This window comes from Hylobates moloch, unplaced genomic scaffold (genome assembly GCF_009828535.3).
Source record: "Hylobates moloch isolate HMO894 unplaced genomic scaffold, HMol_V3 SCAFFOLD_8, whole genome shotgun sequence".
Lineage (NCBI taxonomy): Eukaryota > Metazoa > Chordata > Mammalia > Primates > Hylobatidae > Hylobates > Hylobates moloch.
This window is the reverse complement of record NW_026652283.1, coordinates 27,878,380-27,899,583: the sequence shown is the minus strand read 5'-3', so window position 1 is coordinate 27,899,583 and position 21,204 is coordinate 27,878,380. Positions and strand designations below refer to the sequence as shown.

The 21,204-nt window shown below is 40.8% G+C and overlaps 1 protein-coding gene across 4 annotated transcripts in view; it reads right to left on the bottom strand.

The window, feature by feature from the left end:
* FAR2 (fatty acyl-CoA reductase 2) overlaps positions 1-21,204 on the bottom strand; it is a 211,062-nt gene that overhangs the window by 64,359 nt on the left and 125,499 nt on the right. For all 4 annotated transcript variants that reach the window (XM_058441962.1, XM_032159929.2, XM_058441960.1 and 1 more), the window contains exon 2: positions 10,305-10,531. In XM_058441962.1, coding sequence (XP_058297945.1) covers positions 10,305-10,493 — 189 coding nt within the window. In that variant the 5' untranslated portion in view covers positions 10,494-10,531. The remainder of the gene's footprint in view (positions 1-10,304; positions 10,532-21,204) is intronic.

Below are 21,204 nucleotides of genomic sequence, written 5' to 3'. Positions count from 1 at the left end.
ATCCTTGTGGTTAGATGCCCAGTGACAGTTCTGAGAATGGAATATGGACAGATGTGATGGGCACTTCTGGGCCTGGGCCACAGAAACCTTCCACATGATGTCCAGTGCCTCTTTTAGCCCACTGACAGTGGTTTATTGTCATCCAGAGAGACCTTGGATGGTTTAGAAGTCATGTGCAGAAGATGGCAACCTTCCCTCAGCATGGATCCTTGAATGACTGTGGAGTGCAATGCCTTCTACCAATTACACCTACTGTGTTTGAGAATCAAATTTCATTTGTATTAAGCTACTGATTTGGGGGGTTTATCTCCTTCAGCACCCACATTAGTACAACTCATGCAGAAAGGAGAGTTAATGTGAACACATATGGCACAGACTGGTGAAACCTAGGACTTTAAGATGATAGATGAATTTCTGACTATACTTTCCTTTCCTGCAAAAGGTTTTTTTTTTTCAAATTAAATGTTGTAATATAATGTGAATTCTTAAATATCTTTCTAATGAAATGATGATTAACTATAGAAAAGAGAATGCAGGAATATATACATCCTTGATAAGAGTGTGAAACTGTTACAGGCAATCTAGAGGGTCTTGCCTAGGGATAATGAACAAAGTCACATACCTGGGAAAAGAAATGAGAGGTTACTGATAAAAAACTAACATTTAGCTGGGAGTGGTGGCTCGTGCCTGTAATCCCAATACTTTGGGAGGCCGAGGCAGGCAGATCGCCTGAGGTCAGGAGTTCGAGACAAGCCTGGCCAACATGGTGAAACCCCATCTCTACCAGAAATACAAAAATTAGCCAAGCATGGTGGTGGATGCCTGTAATCCCAGCTACTTGGGAGGCTGAGGCAGGAGAATCGCTTGAACCCGGGAGGCAGAGGTTGCAGTGAGCAGAGATCGTGCCACTGCACTCCAGCCTGGGTGACAGAGCTAGACTTCATCTCAAAAAAAAAAAAAAAACTAATAATTTATATTGCACAATATAAAACATTATTTTATACTTAGGACCACATTTGATCTTTGCAAATCCATATGAAATATCTATTATTATCAGATCCAGTTTATGAATAATAAAAACAAGACTCATATGGGTTAGGTAACTAGGCCATGGTCTCTCTACCAAGCTCTATCTCTCTGATTGAGGGGAGAGTATCTAGAGCGTCAGTGTTCTTTTTACTGCCCTATGCTACCTCCCAGTACAGATATAACAACTAAACCTACAAGTAACCTGCAATTGATGGTTTAGACTTTTAGCAGCTTTAACCATCCAAAACACAGCTGTGGGACCAAAAAGAGAAAAACAATTTACAAAAGCCCATATTTGTTGCACCAAGAAAAAGCCAGGTCTGTGAAATATTGCTTAGAATTTGTGTACTAAACTCAGCATAATGAATTAACAAACTCAGTGACCTCATTTTCTCCTAGATTACAATAAATGGAAGACTTAAAATGATGAGAAAAATAAACACAGAAAACCTCAGTTAACAGGGTAGAGGATGACCCATTGAAAGATTGGGCATTCATGTGTGGGAGGTAAAGGCAAGTCCTATGAGTGGTAGGCAGTCCGAGGCAAGTGTTCTCTCTTTTTGTTGTTTGATTCTAAATTTATGATAACTGAAGAAAGGGCCTTGGCCTGGTCTGGATCAACTTGGTATGGAGCCCATGAGAAATGAAAGATGATTCGTAAACATACCTAATTCATCCCAGGCAACAGCAGAGATGACCATGAAAAATGAGCCATCTGAGAATTCTCAACGATTCTTGGAGAATGTCATTAATTACATTTTTATTAAAGGGCAGGGATACCCAAGCTGACATATGGGTTACAAAGGCAAAGTAGAATTTCCCTCTATGGGTTTTGTTAATGTAAAATATAAATTAATAAGCTTTTTGCTTTTATTAATACAAAACATACCCATCAATTAGCTGTCTTCAATTCAGAAAGAACTAGAGTTTAATGGTATCTTAAATCCAAAAAATAAAAATAAAAACCCAACTAGCAGCCATTTGCCGAATTCCTGAGTGCTTAGGAGTCTCCATTTCTAGTCTAGCAAATGTCTTCCAGTTGCAATTTTAAACATTTTTTCCCAGATCTTTCAAGAAACCTGTAATAGTATGAAGTCCAGCACACAAAGCTAGCTTTCTGTAAGCAGTCTCATCTACCCACCTTTACTTTATACAGGCTCCTAAATTCAACCTTAGAATAAAAAGTACTTTTTTGTTGTTAAAAGTCTGTTCTCTAGCCAGGTGTGGTGGCTCATGCCTGTAATCCCAGCAATTCGGGAGGCTGAGACCAGAAGATTGCTTGAAACCAGGAGTCTGAGACCAGCCTGTACAATGTAGTGAGACCACCATGTCTTAAAAAAAAAAATTAAAAAAAATAGCTGGGCATGGTGTCACATATTTGTGGTCCCAGCTACTTGGGAGGCTGAGGTGGGTGGATCACATGAGCCCAGGAGGTTGAGGCTGCAGTGAACAATGATCATGCAATGCCCTCCAGCCTTAGTGGTAAGCATGAGACCATGTCTCAGAAATTTAAAAAAAGTCTATCCTCTGCCTCTAAGGGACTTTGTTGTTATAAAACTACTGAAAATTTGTATAAACATATTTTATTAAATATAAATATATTTTATTAAAACTATTGAAAATATGTATAAACCAGGTGTGGTGGCTCACACTTGTAATCCTAGCACTTTGGGAGGCTGAGGTAGGAGGATTGTTTGAGGCCACAAGTTCAAGACCAGCCTAAGTAACATAGTTAGATCCCATCTGTACAAAAATTTGACAATTAGCCAGCTTTGGCAGTGTGTGCCTGTATTCCCAGCTACTCAGGAGGTTGAGGCAAGAGAATCCTTTGAACCCAGGAGTCTAAGGTTACAGTGAGCTGATTGCGAACTGTACTCCAACCTGGACAACAGAGTGAGACCTTGTCTTAAAAAAAAAAAAAGAAAATACGTACACATGAATATTTTAAATTGAAACAATTACTATAGCATCAAAATGCTCATTCGATGAGACGGAAATTTCTTCTTAAGTGTCTATTTCTCATTTTGCAGCAAAGGCATGATTATACTTCTATAAATTTTTGCCTTACATAGTCAGATAGAAGCATGCAAAGTAGGCAGAGCCTAGGCATCTACCTGAAAGAAATGCTCTCCTGCATTTTCTTAAACATATTAACTCCTCCTGAGCTCCAGTGGCACTATCTCTGGAGTCCTTTTCCAGTGCATAATTTTAAAGCAGGTGTCACTTGTTATTCTCTCTCTCAACGTGCCTTGTTCTTTTTCTTCACAGTACTTTTCAAAATACTTAAATATACATTTATTTCTTATGAAACTTGTTTACCTCACTGGACTTTAAGATCTATGAGGCCCAACCTACAGAATGGGAGAAAATTTTTGCAACCTACTCATCTGACAAAGGGCTAATATCCAGAATCTACAATGAACTCAAACAAATTTACAAGAAAAAAACAAACAACCCCATCAACAAGTGGGCGAAGGACATGAACAGACACTTCTCAAAAGAAGACATTTATGCAGCCAAAAAACACATGAAAAAATGCTCATCATCACTGGCCATCAGAGAAATGCAAATCAAAACCACAGTGAGATACCATCTCACACCACTTAGAATGGAGATCATTAAAAAGTCAGGAAACAACAGGTGCTGGAGAGGATGTGGAGAAATAGGAACACTTTTACACTGTTGGTGGGACTGTAAACTAGTCCAACCATTGTGGAAGTCAGTGTGGCGATTCCTCAGGGATCTAGAACTAGAAATACCATTTGACCCAGCCATCCCATTACTGGGTATATACCCAAAGGACTATAAATCATGCTGCTATAAAGACACATGCACACGTATGTTTATTGTGGCACTATTCACAATAGCAAAGACTTGGAACCAACCCAAATGTCCAACAATGATAGACTGGATTAAGAAAATGTGGCACATATACACCATGGAATACTATGCAGCCATAAAAAATGATGAGTTCATGTCCTTTGTAGGGACATGGATGAAACTGGAAACCATCATTCTAAGTAAACTATCGCAAGGACAAAAAACCAAACACCGCATGTTCTCACTCATAGGTGGGAATTGAACAATAACACATGGACACAGGAAGGGGAACATCACACTCTGGGGACTGTTGTGGGGTGGGGGGAGGGGGGAGGGACAGCATTAGGAGATATACCTAATGCTAAATGACGAGTTAATGGGTGCAGCAAAACAACATGGCACATGGATACATATGTAATAAACCTGCATATTGTGCACATGTACCCTAAAACCTAAAGTATAATAATAAAAAATAAATTAATTAATTAATTTAAAAAAAAGATCTATGAGGCCAATCCCATGTCTGTTTTATTTTCTACTTTATTGCCCCTGTTCCCCAGGCACAAAGTAATATGTGCCTGACATACATTTGGCTCTCAATAAATACTCGTCATATTTGTGTGCTTGTTCAACTTTTCTCGCTCTTTTTGTGTGTAGGTGTGTACTTTCTTGTTATTTCTGGACACTTACAGATTTCCTTATTTTGCCTCAAGTTCTGCTATGCATTAAAACTATTTTATGTCTGGGCATGGTGGCTCACGCCTGTAATCCCAGCACTTTGGGAGACTGAGGTGGGTGGATCACGAAGTCAGGAGTTCAAGACCAGTCTGGCCACGATGGTGAAACCCCGTCTCTACTAAAACTACAAAAATTAGCCAGGCACAGTAGCAGATGCCTGTAATCCCAGCTACTCAGGAGGCTGAGGCAGGAGAATCGCTTGAACCCAGGTGGCAGAAGTTGCAGTGAGCTGAGCTAGAGCCACTGCACTCCAGCAGCTGGGTGACAGAGTGAGACTCTGTCTCAAAATAAATAAATATTTTATAAAAACGTATTTTATCTATTTTTTTTTTTTTTGAGACAGAGTTTCACTCTGTTGCCCAGGCTGGAGTGCAGCGGCACATACACACACGCATATATATATAATCTAGAGGTTTTATATATACATATATATATAAAATCTAGAGGTTTCTTTCACCTTTCAAACATAGCTCATCCCCATAACTTAAAAAATATAAAAAAATATAACTTTGTCTTGTCTTTATTTTGAATTTTCAATTTCAAAGGGAATACAAGCAATAATATCTTGAATCTCATAGATGGCCAGTAACTACTTCTCATGTAATTCCTTATTTGCACAGAGCTTTATCCACAGCCAATCAGCAATAGCATTCTTATATTCTGAAGCATACACAATTTGTGTAGCAAAAACTTTTCAGTTTTGGGATACGCAGCAATAAAATCAAGTACATAATTTTTTCCATGGAAAATCTCTTTACAGGTATCAGATTCCATATACTGACAAGAAAGTAGATATTTGCATAGCTAATGGCTTGTGCATTAATAATCAGGTGATAGAATCTGTTCTTGTTACCCACAAAATGGCCACGTAGACATGGTTTGTGATCTACCATAGATGTGTTTTTCAACTATATTATACACATCAGATTCCCTTCCTCCCACAACTCTTTGAGGGAAAAATTTATGGGAAAAAAAAACCACTCTTTTTTTGGCATAACTTAGTATACAGCCTAACTTAGTAAAAGGTGAGGCCCTAGGAAATAGTGGTGAAAGCCATACCTTAAATCCAGAAAGGCTTGAGGGCAAGAGAGAAAGACGCGGAGACTCCCTGGGTAAGCAAGGTATTATTACAGCATTTTACAGATAAAGAAACCAAGGCTCAGCAAAGTATATATCTAGTCCGCTATCACACAACTCAGAATTGGTCGTATGGAGATTCACACCCAGTTCCGTCTGCCTCTGAAGCCCAGGCTGTTAAGCACCATCTGATCACAACAGATAGTTCTCAGGTGAGCTTGAATGCTGCTGATACTGGGACCACACTTTGAGAACCACTGTTCATAAAAGTCAACAGCTGACAATAAATAGCCCAATAGTGAAAACAGGTGCTGAGATTTGCAAGGCAGTTTCACAGATAAGTTACATAGAGGATAATCACAATTTCTAGAACAAAAGCAATGTTGCCGTGTTATAAAAAACACTGCATTGAAAGAAGCAGTAGGTAAAGATTGGGCTGACCACAAGACTCTCTGCCACAATATTTATCTAGAAATCCATAGTTGGCAACAAAGCTCCCAGAGTAACACGAAATGTCTGCTACGTGATGAAAACAAAGTCCAGAGGTGGGGCCAAGATGGCCTACTAGAAGCAGGGGTGATTGGAGGCTCCCATCGAAAAACAAACAACACTTTTACACTGTTGGTGGGACTGTAAACTAGTTCAACAATGGTGGAAGTCAGTGTGGTGATTCCTCAGGGATCTAGAACTAGAAATACCATTTGACCCAGCCATCCCATTACTGGGTATATAACCAAAGGATTATAAGTCATGCTGCTATAAAGACACATGCACACGTGTATGTTTATTGCGGCACTATTCACAATAGCAAAGACTTGGAACCAACCCAAATGTCCAACAATGATAGACTGGATTAAGAAAATATGGCACATATACATCATGGAATACTATGCAGCCATAAAAAATGATGACTTCATGTCCTTTGTAGGGACATGGATGAAGCTGGAAACCATCATTCTCAGCAAACTATCGCAAGGACAAAAAACCAAACACCGCATGTTCTCACTCATAGGTGGGAACTGAACAATGAGAACACATGGACACAGGAAGGGGAACATCACACACGGGGGCCTGTTGTGGGGTGGGGGAGGGGGGAGGGACAGCATTAGGAGATATACCTAATGCTAAATGACGAGTTAATGGGTGCAGCAAACAACATGGCACATGTACACATATGTAACAAACCTGCAGGTTGTGCACATGTACCCTAAAACTTAAAGTATAATTAAAAAAAAAAGAAAAACAAACATAAGAAGCGTGTGAATCCTTTGCCAGCAACCCAGGTATCCAGGTTCTCTCATCAAAATTGACTAGAAGGCTGACGTGACCCACCGAGAGAAGGAAGAGCAGTGTGGTGCGGTAGCCCACCTGAGAGCCACACGGAGAAGGGGAATCCTCTCTCCCCAGCCAAGGGAGGTGGTGAGTGAGCATGCTACCCAGCCCGCAGAACTGCTTTTTCCATGGAACAGTGCAACCTACGGGTCAGAAGAGCCCACTCTGGAACCCAGGCCACCAGGGCCTACCGTCCCAACCTGAGAAAGTGCAGATTCTTACAGCCTCTCAGCTAAAATCTGCTTAAGCCTACTGAACTCCTGGGGGCAGAGGGGCGACCAGCCCTGGCTGCCACCGCCTGCTGTCTAAGCCATTTGAGCTCCTTGTGGGAGGGGCAGCAGCCAGCATTGGGACTGGCAACTGCCTAACAGGCTAAGCTCCCTGGGCGGGGGAAAGGGGCACCCATTTCTGTAGCTCCAGGCTGTGCTTTTCCCCTGCTGGTGCCAGGAAGGCTGGATGGCTTGGTCCCAAGACTTGTCCCCACAGCCCTACACACCGTGGCAGCCACACACACACTGTGGCAGTCTGTGGCCACAGTGCCTCTTCAGGCCTAAACCCCACCCATCCTTCCTCATTGGTGGGGGAGTGGCTTCCCTGCAGGATCTCCAATAACCCTAGCCAGAGGCTTAGGAGCAGAATTCTGATCTCCCTGGGCCCGAGCCCCTAAGGGGAGGGGTGGCTGCAGTCTCTGTGGACCAGCAGACTTAGCCTCTCCTCCTGGTAGTTCTGAGGAATCAGGGCAACCCAGACAAGTGGGTTTCCCCCCAGTGAAACACACCCTCTCCACCAAGGGACAAAGTGGTTCCTTAAACGGTCCTGCTCCCGGTGCCACAACAGGGTGAGACCTTCCAACAGGGGTTGTCAGACACCCTATACAGGAGCAATCCTACTGGCATCAGGCTGGTGCCCCTCGAGGTCAGAGGTCCCAGAAGAAGGAGTAGGGACCCATCTTTGCCGCTCTCCAGCCTCTTTGAGTGACATCTCCAGGCACAGCAGCAAATCAGATGAATAAGGCCTAAAGCAAACGCCCAGCAAACTGCAGCAGCCCTACAGAAGAGGGACCTGACCATTGAAAGAAAAACAAACAAGCAGAAAGCGACAACAGCATCAACAACAACAACAAAAAGGCCCCCACGAAAACCCCATCCAAGGGTCAGCAGCCTCAAAGACTGAAACTAGACAAACTCACAAAGATGAGAAAGAATCAACGGAAAAAATGCCAAAAACCCAAAAGGCCAGAGTGTCTCTTCTCCTCCACATGATCACAACATCTCTCCATCAAGGATGCAGAACTGGATGGAGGATCAGATGGATGAATTGACAGAAGTAGGCTTCAGAAGATGAGTAATACAAAACTATGATGAGCTAAAGGAGCATGTTCTAACACAAAGCAAAGAAGCTAAGAATCTTGATAAAATGTTAGAGGAACTGCTAACTAGAATAACCAGTTTAGAGAGGAACATAAAGGACCAGATGGTACTGAAAAACACAGCACAACAATGTCATGAGGCATACACAGCTATCAGCAGCTGAATCAACCAAGTGGAAGAAAGGGTATCAGAGTTTAAAGACCACCTTACTGAAATAAGACATGCCGACAAGAATAGAGAAAAAAGAATGAAAAGGAATGAACAAAGCCTCCAGGAAATATGGGACTTCATAAAAAGACCAAACCTACAATTGATTGGAGTACCAGAAGGAGACAGGGAGAATGGAAACAAGGTGGAAAACACACTTTGGGATATTATCCAGGAGAACCTCCCGAACCTAGCAAGACAGGCAACAGGCAAATTCAGGAAAAATAGAGAACATCATTAAGATACTCCATGAGAAGACCAACTCCAAGAAAACAAAGTCCATTGGGGTAGATAACTGAGAAAAACTGTCTGAAGAGGGATCTGGGAATTTATTCTAGGTTTTGGTTCTATGTCATATCAGCCTTTTAAGAACCATTAGTTATCCCAAAGGCAGTGTGGGGCAGGAGCAAGTGTGCTGGTCTTAAAGTCAGGCTATGGGGTTGGAAATCCGATTTTTCCCCTACTAGGTAGAAGACCTTTGGTAAGTTATCGCTTCAGGCCTCAGTTTCCCCATCTATAAAATGAGAATAGTAATGGTTCTTACTTCACAGGGTTATTGCAAAGATACATGAAGTAAGGTGTGAAAAGACCTTTGGATAGTAGGTGCCATGTACTAAGTATCCAGTAAATGTTAGCTCTTAGGGTTATTTTGTCCCACTGCTGAGTCAAGCCATGAGATGTGAGGCTTTTCCAATTTGCTTGATGATGGTTTGTAACAAAATTGTATTCTGTTGCAAGCAGATAAATTTGATCAGTGTTTCTGGGCAGTCTACAATGCGCTGTGCTATCAGACACATGTGCATCATAGATGTTAGCATTCCTACACACTGGAAAGGAGATTGTAAGAAAAGAAACTTTGAATTTTCTTTTTGCCAATCTTATGTCACCCCCTATATTCCAAAGTGCATTATGAACAACATATATACATTTTCTCATTTAGTTCCTATGAAAGTAGTTGTTTTTATTTAAAACATTGGAAAGTTTGAAAATCTAAAATCTGAAGGTTAAGAGGCGATATGACAAATTCATAAGCCAGAATTTTAACCCAGATATGTTTGAAACCCAAGGTTATACTGCCTTGAAATTTATAAATTAAAACATGAGAGAATATGCATAATGTATTTCTTTTTTCGAGAGGAGAGAGGGTTTGATATCCAAATGCTCATTCACAGATATAATATTTTATTTCTAATGTTTTTACCTTAGAAGAGCTTATGGGATAATAGAAATATCAAAAGTTTCCATAAATAAAATATATAACAGCTAAACCTTGTAGAGTTTAGACAACTGAAAGTATCACTACATGGGTACTTAGTAGTCACATCTGCTCCCTAAGCAATAGAACAGAACGGAATAGAAGAATATCCAAAAAATTTGGGGAGGAAAAACAACCTTAAATTTAAAAGAAAATTAGTGAAGAGTTCAGATGAACTTGCAGCAGATATTAAGCCTGAAGCATCCACTCAGGGAGTTTGAGTATTTTGATATTTAGTAGTTTCCAGAACATAGATAATCTCACCTGCCCTGGACTGAAACTAAGCACTCTTTTCCCTCTTTTGGGAAAACACCGATTTCCACCAGCAGTTTGTTGCTGTCTTGTTTTGTCTGCCTTTCTCTACCTGTGCAGGTAGCCTGGTCCCCACTTGCAATACGAGACTATAAGAGAACATTGTAGTGAATCATCTTGCCCTAAGGCATTGCCCATCACACACACATTCCTATAAGGCATACCTTACTGTTTAGGATTTGGAAAACCCTCTGCTGCAGTGTCTGGCCAGCCTTGGGCCTCACAAGGATGTAAATGACTTTCAGGTCGGGGCTGGTGCGAAACAGCTTCTCCATCAGCACTTTGCCCATGAAGCCTGTGGCCCCCGTGATGAGAATGGACTTGCCGCCATAGAAAGCTGCAATCGTGGACATGCTTCCTCCCTTTCTTTTATAGCTCCTGAAAGAGGTTCCTGAAAAGGAAGAGAAATAACAAAAGATTACATCTTCAGAAGTTCTCATATTCAAAGTCACTTAAAATGTTTCTGTCGCTTCCAAGAGTTTTGAATGCAGAAAAAAATAGGTCAGACAGTGAGAACATCATGGCTTTCAGGCGATACGACTCATTCCAATTAATATTTATTGAGTTCTCTCTACAGACTAGAGTTTATGCCAGGAACCGTGAGCCAGAAATGAGAAAGACAGGGTTCCTGCTTTCAAGGAATTGCTTGCAGTCTAATGGAGGAGGCAGACAATAAAGAGACTGTTAAATACAATATAGTAAGTGCTAAAACAAAGGGAGACATGAAAAGGGTACCTAGCAGCATCTGGAAATTTCACGTCTGTGACATCTGAGCTGAAACTTGGAAGGCAGAGAAGGGCTGGGGTCAGGGTGTCCCAGACCAAGGAAAGAGCAAGGGCAAAGGTGCAGCAATGTGGCATAGCGTGCTTAGGGGACATAAAGGGATGCAGTGTTATAGGACATAAATGAGAAGGTTAGGACTGGCCCTGCAGTTTGTGAAACCAAAGCTTAGAACAGCTATCAGGTTTTTAAAAATTATGAGGTAATTAGGGTTTGAGTTTCAGATTTATTTAGAGAAAATATTGGAACAAATAATTGTTGCAGGAAGTCAAGGACCTTAAACGGAGGGACTGGCTGAAGCCATGGCAGAAGAATGTGGATTGTGAAGATTTCATAGACATTTATTAGTTCCTCAAGTTAATACTTTCACAATTTCTTATGCCTGCCTTTACTGCAATCTCTAAACATAAGTTGTAAAGATTTCATGGACACTTATCACTTCCCCAATCAATACCTTTTTGATTCCCTATGCCTGTCTTTAATCTCTTAATCCTGTCAGCTGAGGAGGATGTATGTCGCCTCAGGACCCTGTAATAATTGCATTAACTGCACAAATTTTACAGCATGTGTGTTTCAGCAATATGAAATCTAGGCACCTTGAAAAAAGAACAGGATAACAGCAATTGTTCAAGGAATAAGAGAGATTACCTTAAACTCTGACCACTGGTGAGCCAGGCAGAACAGAACCATATTTCTCTTCTTTCAAAAGCAAATGGGAGAAATATGGCTGAATTCTTTTTCTCAGCAAGGAACATCCCTGAGAAAGAGAATACGCCCCTGGAAGTATAGGCCTATGAACGGCCCCCCCAGGTGTGCCTGTCTTTTATGGTCAAGACTGCAGGGATGAAATAGACCCCAGTCTCCCATAGTGCTCCCAGGCTTATTAGGAAAAGGAAATTCCCACCTAATAATTTTGGTCAGACCGATTGCTCTCAAAACGCTGCCTCCTGATAAGATGTTATCAGTGACAACGGTGACGAAACTTCATTAGCAATTTTAATTTCGCCTCCGTCCTTTGGTCCTGTGATCTCACCCTGCCTCCACTTGCCTTGTGATATTCTATTACCTTGTAAAGTACTTGATGTCTGTGACCCACACCTATTCGCACGCTCCCTCCCCTTTTGAAAATCCCTAATGAAAACTTGCTGGTTTTTGTGGCTTGTAAGGCGTCACGGAACCTACTGACATGTGATGTCTCCCCCAGATGCCCAGCTTTAAAATTTCTCTCTTTTGTACTCTGTCCCTTTATTTCTCAAGCTGGCCAATGCTTAAGGAAAATAGAAAAGAACCTACGTGAATATCGGAGCAGGTTCCCCAATATCTGGCACCCATGTGGTCTTTCTTTTTTCCTAAGTGCATGAAGGAACCCAATTCCCTTTAGTAGGTGCAGTGAAACATCAATCGGCTTAGTCCACAGATACGCGTTTTCGACTCCCTGACGAGTGGTGAGTAGTCTGTGTAAGGTCTAGGTCAACTATAGGTCATGCGGAGTCTAACCATTATGCTTATCTCTGCTATATTAAACTCCTGTTAAAACAGGGTGCTGTCCGAGTAACCATGGAAAATATGGTCACTCTATTCAGGGCAATGGTGAAATTCTGTCCTTGGTTTCCTGAAAAAAGAACCGTATATATAAAAGTGTGAGATTGTATTGGTAAAGCATTCCAGAAACTGGTCTTGGCAAGGAGTTATGTTCCTATCGCTGTTTGGGGTGGTTAGGCCTTGGTGTGTGCTGTCTCAGTGGCATGCCAGTCTTGTTACCCCCTGCAGTTGCTGCAGTTTTCTGCCTTCTTTTCCTCAGCCTTCCTCTCCCTCATGGCCTTTGTTATCTGATCAGACTCTCCCTTCAGCTACTCCTTCCCCACCTAATGATGCTGAAAATTCAATGTCTAACTCTGGTAACTCTGGCTTAAAGTTACCCCCTACTTATTTTCCTTCTTTTCAGGAAGAGCGGGTACTTCAAACTCCTGCGGCTGAGACTCACACAGCCCAGGACCATAGATATGCTAATTCTTCTCTCTTCAAACCTCTGGCATCAGCTAATGGCTCCGGGACCAAACTACCATTTACCTATAATTCTGCAGGCCCTCTCCCATCCACTTCAGCCCCTCACCCTCCTGTCATTTTGGTTCCTCAACCAGTCACTTTACCATCCACTCAGCCTGCTTCTCTGTACACTTCTTCACACATGAACACCAGTAATCACCAGTATACTTCTGCTCCTTCTGCTCCCCCAATGCCTCTTTCTCACAAATCTGACACACCCATTTAGGTTCAGCAGTGGCCACTTTCTAAAGAAAAACTGGAGGCTTTAAATCAATTGGTTTCTGAGCAGTTGCAACTTAGAAATGTGGAACATTCTCTTTCCCCTTGGAATTCTGTTCCTAGTAAAAAAGAAATCAGGCAAATGGTGGATAGTAACCAATTTAAGGGCCATTAATGCTGTAATTAAACCTATGGGGGACGTCCAACCTGGCATACCTGCCCCTGCCTTAATACCTAAAATTTGGCCTCTCATAGATATGGATCTTAAAGATTGTTTTTTATATTGCTTTACATAAATCGGATTGTGAAAAATTTGCTTTTACTGTACCATCTATCAATAAGCAGGAGCCTGCAGCTCATTATCAATAGAAAGTACTTCCTCAAGGAATGCTAAATAGCCCTACAATCTGCCAGCTTTATGTTGGACAAGTGCTTTCACCAGTTCAAGCCCAATTTCCCAAGGCCTATATTCTTCATTATATTGATGATATTTTAATTGCTGTCCCCACTGATAAAGAATTAATTGACTGTTACCAAATTTTGAGCCACTGTGTCACAGAGGCTAGATTACACATCGCTCAGGATAAAATTCAACAGACCACTCCTGTTCAATATTTAAGAATGGTGGTCGATAAACAATGTATTCAACCTCAAAAAGTTCAAATTAGGAGAGATTCTTTAAAAACTTTAAATGACTTCCAAAAACTTTTAGGTAACATTAATTCTTTAAGGCCTACTTTAGGCATTCTGACCTATGCGCTGTCTAACTTGTTCTCTACATGCGGGGAGATTCCGATCTCCACAGCCCTAAGACTTTGACCTCTGAGGCTTTACTAGAACTAGAATTTGTAAAGGAAAGAATCCAGACCGCCCAGTTATCTAGAGCACAGCCGTTTCAGCCTTTTCAGCTTCTAGTTTTCACTTCATTACACTCCCCTACTGGACTAATAGTTCAACATAATGATGTAGTGGAGTGATGTTTTCTTCCTCATTCTGTGTCAAAAACTTTGTTTATCTAGACCAAATAGCCATATTAATTGGACAGGCTCGGTGCAGAATACTTCAAATTTCTAGATTTGATCCAAACATAATTGTAGTTCCTTTAAATCAGCTCAAAGTTCAAGCTACCTTTCAACATTCTGTACTGTGGCAAATTCACTTGGCTGATTTTATTGGTGTTATTGACAATCATTATCCAAAAAACAAATTGTTTGATTTTATAAAAATGACGTCTTAGGTGGTTCCTCGATTAACCAAAAATCAACCCATTCCTGAGGCTTTTACAGTGTTCACTGATGGCTCCAGTAATGGCAATGCTGGTTATATAGATCCTACAGACAAACTTATTTCTACCTCTTATACTTCTGCTCAAAAGGCAGAGTTAATTGCTGTGATTACTGCCTTACAGGATTTCCCCAAACCTTTAAATATTGTCTCAGATTCCACTTATGTTGTACAAGCCACTAAAAATATAGAAACTGCTACTATCAAACATATTGATAATTCTGAATTGGCTTCTTTATTTTCAAGGTTACAACAGGCAGTTCACCAACACAGACACCCTTTCTATATTACACATATTAGGTCTCACACCACTTAACCAGCACCCACGTCTCCCAGTAACCATAAAGTCGACTGTTTAGTCCCTTTTACAACCCAAGAAGCTCAAGAGTCCCATAATCTCACTCATGTCAATGCCGCTGGCTTAAAAGATAAATTTGCTCTTACCTGGAAACAGGCTAAGTTTATTGTTCACAGCTGCCCTCAGTGCTAGGTCTTCATACTTCCAAATCAGGAACCTGGTGTTAATCCTAGAGGCCTAACTCCCGATGCTTTATGGCAAATACACGTGACTCATGTTAGCTCCTTTGGCAGACTGTCATATGTGCATGTCTTTGTAGATACCTCCTCAAGTTTTATCTAGGCTACTTGCCAAACAGGGGAAGGCACGGCCCATGTTAAAAAACATCTGTTTTCTTGCTTTGCAGTTATGGCGCTTCCATATCAAATAAAGACAGACAGTGCCCCTGGATATGTTAGTAAGGCTTTTGATTCATTTAGGTAACAGTGAGGAATTTCCCATGTTACTAGACTCCCTTACAATCCTCAAGGACAGGCTGTGGTGGAACGGGCCAATCACACTTTAAAAACCCAATTGTCCAAACAGTCTGAACAACCAAAACATGATTTAACAACTCCCCACTCCCAATTACATTTAGCATTGTTTACTTTAAATTTTTAAAATGTTCCTAAAGATAATACTCTAACTGTAGCTGAACGCTATTATACAGGCAAAAAATTCTCCTTAAATGAAGGCAAGGCAGTGTTATGGGAAAATCTCCCAAACCAATACCTGGGAACCTGGCACAATTATAGCGTGAGGAAGAGGATATGCTTGTGTTTCACAGGAGATCATCAATCCCCTGTCTGGGTACCTACCAGAAGACTCAGGCTTCCGGTGAATACTGACAATCAAAACCACAGTGAAAAGACATCTGTGTCAGAGACGGCCTTCAGACATGGTGAGATCTGCGCCGACTCCTCAGAAACAGGCACACCAAATTACAACAGGTGTAAATCAATCCTCCCTGATGGCAATGAAGACCCATCTAACTAATCACACTTCTCCTAATTACTTTTCTTTTTCTCCTTACAAACCTAAAAATCTTACCATTTCTATTAGCCTGAAAATAACATCCCTCTGTTCTTCTCTTCCTCCTTCAGCACTAAATCTCACTTACACTAAGTTTTATTTAATGATTCCCCTCCGTATATTTTCTGTCTCACCAGTTTCCTCTCACACTGATTTACCTGCTACACATAATTATTCTTATTGGACTTACGTGTGTTTTCCTTCTTCGACCTCTCACCTGGATAGATGCTCCTGCACAAATCTACGCTAATGATAGTGTGTAGATGCCTGGAGCCACAGATGACCATTGCCCTGCTCAACCAGGAGAAGAAGGCACTGCATTTAATGTTACCATGGGTTATAAATACCCTCCTCTGTGCCTCGGACATGCACATGGTTGTATACATCTAGAAACTCAAGTCTAGGCTGCTTATCTTCTGGAAAGTTCAGCTACAAATAAAACAGGATATTTAGTCTCTGGGCTCTCCCTTTCTCCTTTAAAACAAATGAAAGGAAGAGTAATTGGAGATACCCCATACTTTCAATATAAACCTGCAGGAAAACCATGCCCTAAAAATTTTGAGGGCCCATCTAAAACTTTAATTTGGGAAGATGGTGTTAACTCACATACAGTAATATTAAAAAATGACTCATATGGTTTAGTAATAGACTGGGCACCAAAGGCCTATTTAAAAAATAATTGCTCCTCTGGCAGAAGAGAATGCCTGGAGGCTACTTATTTTATTTATCAGGAGAAAGAGAATCGTCATTCTACTTTGCATAGGAGGATCAGCTCATTCTTTCCCTTAAAATAGGAAGATTAAGGCATTACCCGCCCTCGCCCCCACCACCCCAGGCCTCGTATGATACTCCCCATTCTGAGCCCAGAACACCCAGAACTTTAGAAATTGGCTATTGCCATGTCTGGACTATGAGTATGGGAAAGGAAAACTATTCTGACTGTTGTTCCCACCACCGTCCCACTCTCTCAGTATCAACATAGACCCAGACATTCTGCTTTACTTACCTCCAACTTGACTGTTCCCATACAGAGTTGTGTTAAGCCTCCTTACATGCTGTTAGCAAGAAATATCAAAATTTGGATGAATAATCAAACTGTCCAATGCATTAATTGTCATCTATACACTTGTATTAACTCCCATTTTGACTCCAGGAAAAGTGTAATGTTTGTTCCAGCTCAAGAAGGAATCTGGATTCTGGTAACTTTGCCCAGACCTTAGGAATCCTCCCCCTCAATACATTTAATTAATGAAGTGCTACAGCAAATTCTCAAAAGATCTAAGAGATTTGTTTTCACTTTAATCAGTTATCATAGGCCTAATTACAGTCACTGCAATGGCCAGCACTGCCCGAATGGCATTACACCAATCCATTCAAACGGCTCATTTTGTTAATGATTGGCAAGCCAATTCCACCCAAATGTGGAATTCTCAACAAGCCATCGATCAAAAATTGGCAAATCAAATTAATGATTTAAGACAGTCTGTTATTTGGCTTGGAGATTGGGTAGTGAGTCTCGAGCATTGCATGCAAATACAGTGCGATTGGAATACTTCGGATTTCTGTATCACCCGGTATTCCTATAATGAGACTGATCATTCATAGAAATGGTCAAAGGACACCTTCTAGGTAAGGAAGATAATTTATCATTGGACATAACTAAATTAAAGAAACAAATTTTTGAAGCCTCTCAAGCTCACTTATCCATTGTGCCTGGAGCTGAGGCATTAGAGCAGGTGGCAGAAAAACTTTATGGATTAAACACTATGACTTAGATTAAGTCTATTGGGGGCCCCACTGTAGTAAATTTTAGAATTATGTTTCTCTGTTTAATTGGCTTGTTTTCAGTGTGCCAGACCAGTCAAAGAATCCTGCGTCAAAATCAAGAGAACGAACAAGCCTTCATCGCCGTGGCACATTTATATAAAAAGAAAGGGAGAGATGTTGCGGGAAGTCAAGGACCCCAAATGGAGGGACCGGCTGAAGCCATGGCAGAAGAACGTGGATTGTGAAGATTTCATAGACATTTATTAGTTCCTCAAATTAATACTTTTATAATTTCTTATGCCTGTCTTTACTGCAATCTCTAAACATAAATTGTAAAGATTTCATGGACACTTATCACTTCCCCAATCAATACGCTTGTGATTCCCTATGCCTGTCTTTAATCTCTTAATCCTGTCAGCTGAGGAGGATGTATGTCGCCTCAGGACCCTGTAATAATTGCATTAACTGCATAAATTGTACAGCATGTGTGTTTCAGCAATATGAAATCTAGGCACCTTGAAAAAAGAACAGGATAACAGCAATTGTTCAAGGAATAAGAGAGATTACCTTAAACTCTGACCGCTGGTGAGCCGGGCAGAACAGAACCATATTTCTCTTCTTTCAAAAGCAAATGGGAGAAATATGGCTGAATTCTTTTTCTCAGCAAGGAACATCCCTGAGAATGAGAATACGCCCCTGGAGGTATAGGCCTATGAACAGCCCCCCAGGTGTGCCTGTCTTTTATGGTCAAGACTGCAGGGGTGAAAAGACCCCAGTCTCCCATAGCGCTCCCAGGCTTATTAGGAAGAGGAAATTCCCACCTAATAATTTTGGTCAGACCAGTTGCTCTCAAAACTTTGTCTCCTAATAAGACGTTATCAATGACAATCGTGCCTGAAACTTCATTAGTAATTTTAATTTTGCCCTGGTCCTGTGGTTCTGTGATCTCACCCTGCCTCCATTTGCCTTGTGATATTCTATTACCTTGCAAAGTACTTGAGGTCTGTGACCCACACCTATTTGTGCACTCCCTCCCCTTTTGAAAATCCCTAATAAAAACTTGCTGGTTTTTGTGGCTTATAAAGCATCACGGAACCTACTGACATGTGATGTCTCCCCCGGATGCCCAGCTTTAAAATTTCTCTCTTTTGTACTCTGTCCCTTTATTTCTCAAGCTGGCTGATGCTTAAGGAAAATAGAAAAGAACCTACATGAATATTGGGGCAGGTTCCCTGATAAATAATATAGTTTTGTTAATCTCTTCCTTGAGTTGAAAATGTGTCTAGGTCGAGTGCCACCTTTTTCCCCCTTATATGCTGCTCAGGGGGTGGAGACACTGAAAGGCAAAGGTAGAGGAGGCTGAAAAGGGAGGCCACTGCCCACAGGTTTTGGTGTGCCCTGAAATAGCTTGGGCTGCAATGCAAGGCTTGGTTTGTCCACATAAGTCCTGTGTTTCCAGAAGTGCTGAGAAAAAAACAAATCTGGTAGCAGGAAGCCAGATGCAACTCTTGCTGCAGAAGTGTTTTGTCTTACAGTTCTGGTTGGAGATAATTGATTGGAGACAGCAGCAGAGAGCTTTGAACTAAACAGTGCTGGAAGTGTGGGGAAGATCTTCCTTTCTGTCCACTCACTTTGTCAACTGTAGGAAGGCATCAACTGCCTATGTGGACAGGGTTTGGATGGATCCTGCAGAACAGCTCCAGGGACTGGCCCTGACATGAGGGCTTATAAAGAAGAAAAAAACAACTAGAAGTGTCAACACCCTGCTCGCCAACTCTGGTCCAGAATGCTCTGCTAGTAACTCCTTAAGCAACAATGACTCTTCATAGTCATAATTTATATTTGAAGATCTTGAGGCCATGTTCTTCGACAGAATTCTTTGCCTTTGGGGGATTATTTACTAAAAAAATTTTTGAGCACCTACCATTCCAGACTCTATGCTAAGTTCTGAAGACGTGCAGATAAACAAAGCAGACTGGTCCTTGCTGTCACTCTAGCAGGGGAGGCCAGCAATGCAAAGTCAAATAAACATATAAACAAGATCATAAACTGCTGCACATGCTATGAAGTAGGTAAAACAGGGATCAATGACAGAAATCACATCCAATCATCAATGCTATTCATTTTAGGAAATCTGGATTTCAAATCACGTTAGCTGTGTTCACTGAGTTACTGTTTGAGCTCCCTTTCCTGAGGGTGGATGAGAGAAATATTATGAAGAACACTTTTGGAAGATCTTGTTTTTGTCATGTTACATAATGTTACATGAGTATATTACAATTCACCCAGTGACTTCCTCAAGAATTTAGCACTTGGAAACAGTATTGAATATTCTTGCCTTGCCTGCTTTGAAGCTCAGAAAAATAGTGTCCCCAAGTTAGGAGGGCAGAATAGCACCCAAGGTTAGCATTCAAGTTCTAAGCAAGACTCTTTGAAGTAAAATCCCAGTTCTACCACTTATTAGATGTGTGACCTCAGGAAATTACTAATCTCTCTGTGCCTCAGTTACTCATCAGGAAAATGTGGATAACAAAAGTATCCACTTAATAGTGCTGTGGTAAGGACGGAATGAGTGAATACATGCAAAACCCTTAGCAATATACATTGCCTATAGCATAGACTCAAATATTGGCTATTAGCATAGTCACTGGTTTTACATTTTTTCTTCTTAATGGTTTCTAGCTTTTCTTTTTGGCATTTATTTTAAATGTCCTATCTCGTACATTTTGTATACCCATTTTCTTTTGTAAATAAAAGGAGACAATTTAAAACTCAATAAATCATAACAGCCAAGTATTTTCACCAAATATAACTATACTTCATGATAAATTTTGCCTATTTCTTTAAAAATGTTGAGGTACCCTACTTCTTTAATAGGATATTAGGCATAAATAAATGTGGTTGGCACAAAAACAGAAGGAAAATTGAGTTTGGAGAGGGTGACTTCCCAACCCCATTTGTTCTGAAGATGTCACATGCTTCTCTTATCATATACTCTAGTAGAGTCATATTTTCTAGAAATGCAAATATGCTGTTAGGATATTTTGACCCCAGACACAGTTTTGCAATGTATGATCTAAAATTTTAGAGATTGGGTCTAAAGTAAGATATATCTAATGAGCCTATACTGTTTACATTTTTGCTGGTACATAGTAGGTATATATATTTATAAGGCACATGAGATATTTTGATGCAGGCATGCAATGTATAATAATCACATCAGAGTAAGTGGAGTACCCATCACCTCAAGCATTTATCCTTTCTTTGTGTTACAAACAACCCAATTATATTCTTTCAGTTATTTTTAAAATTGCAATAAATTATTGTTGACTTAGTCACCCTGTCTTGATATCAAATACTAGATCCTATTCATTCTGCTTAATTGTATTTTTGTTCCCATTACCCACTCCCTTCAACACTATCCCTCTCAGCCACTGATAACCATCCTTTTCTTCTCTTTGTCCATGAGTTCAATTGTTTTAATTTTTAGTTCCCACAAATAAGTGAGAACATGTCAAGTTTGTCTTTATGTACCTGGTTTACTTCACTTAATATAATGTCTTCCATCCATGCTGTTGCAAATGACAGCATCTCATTCT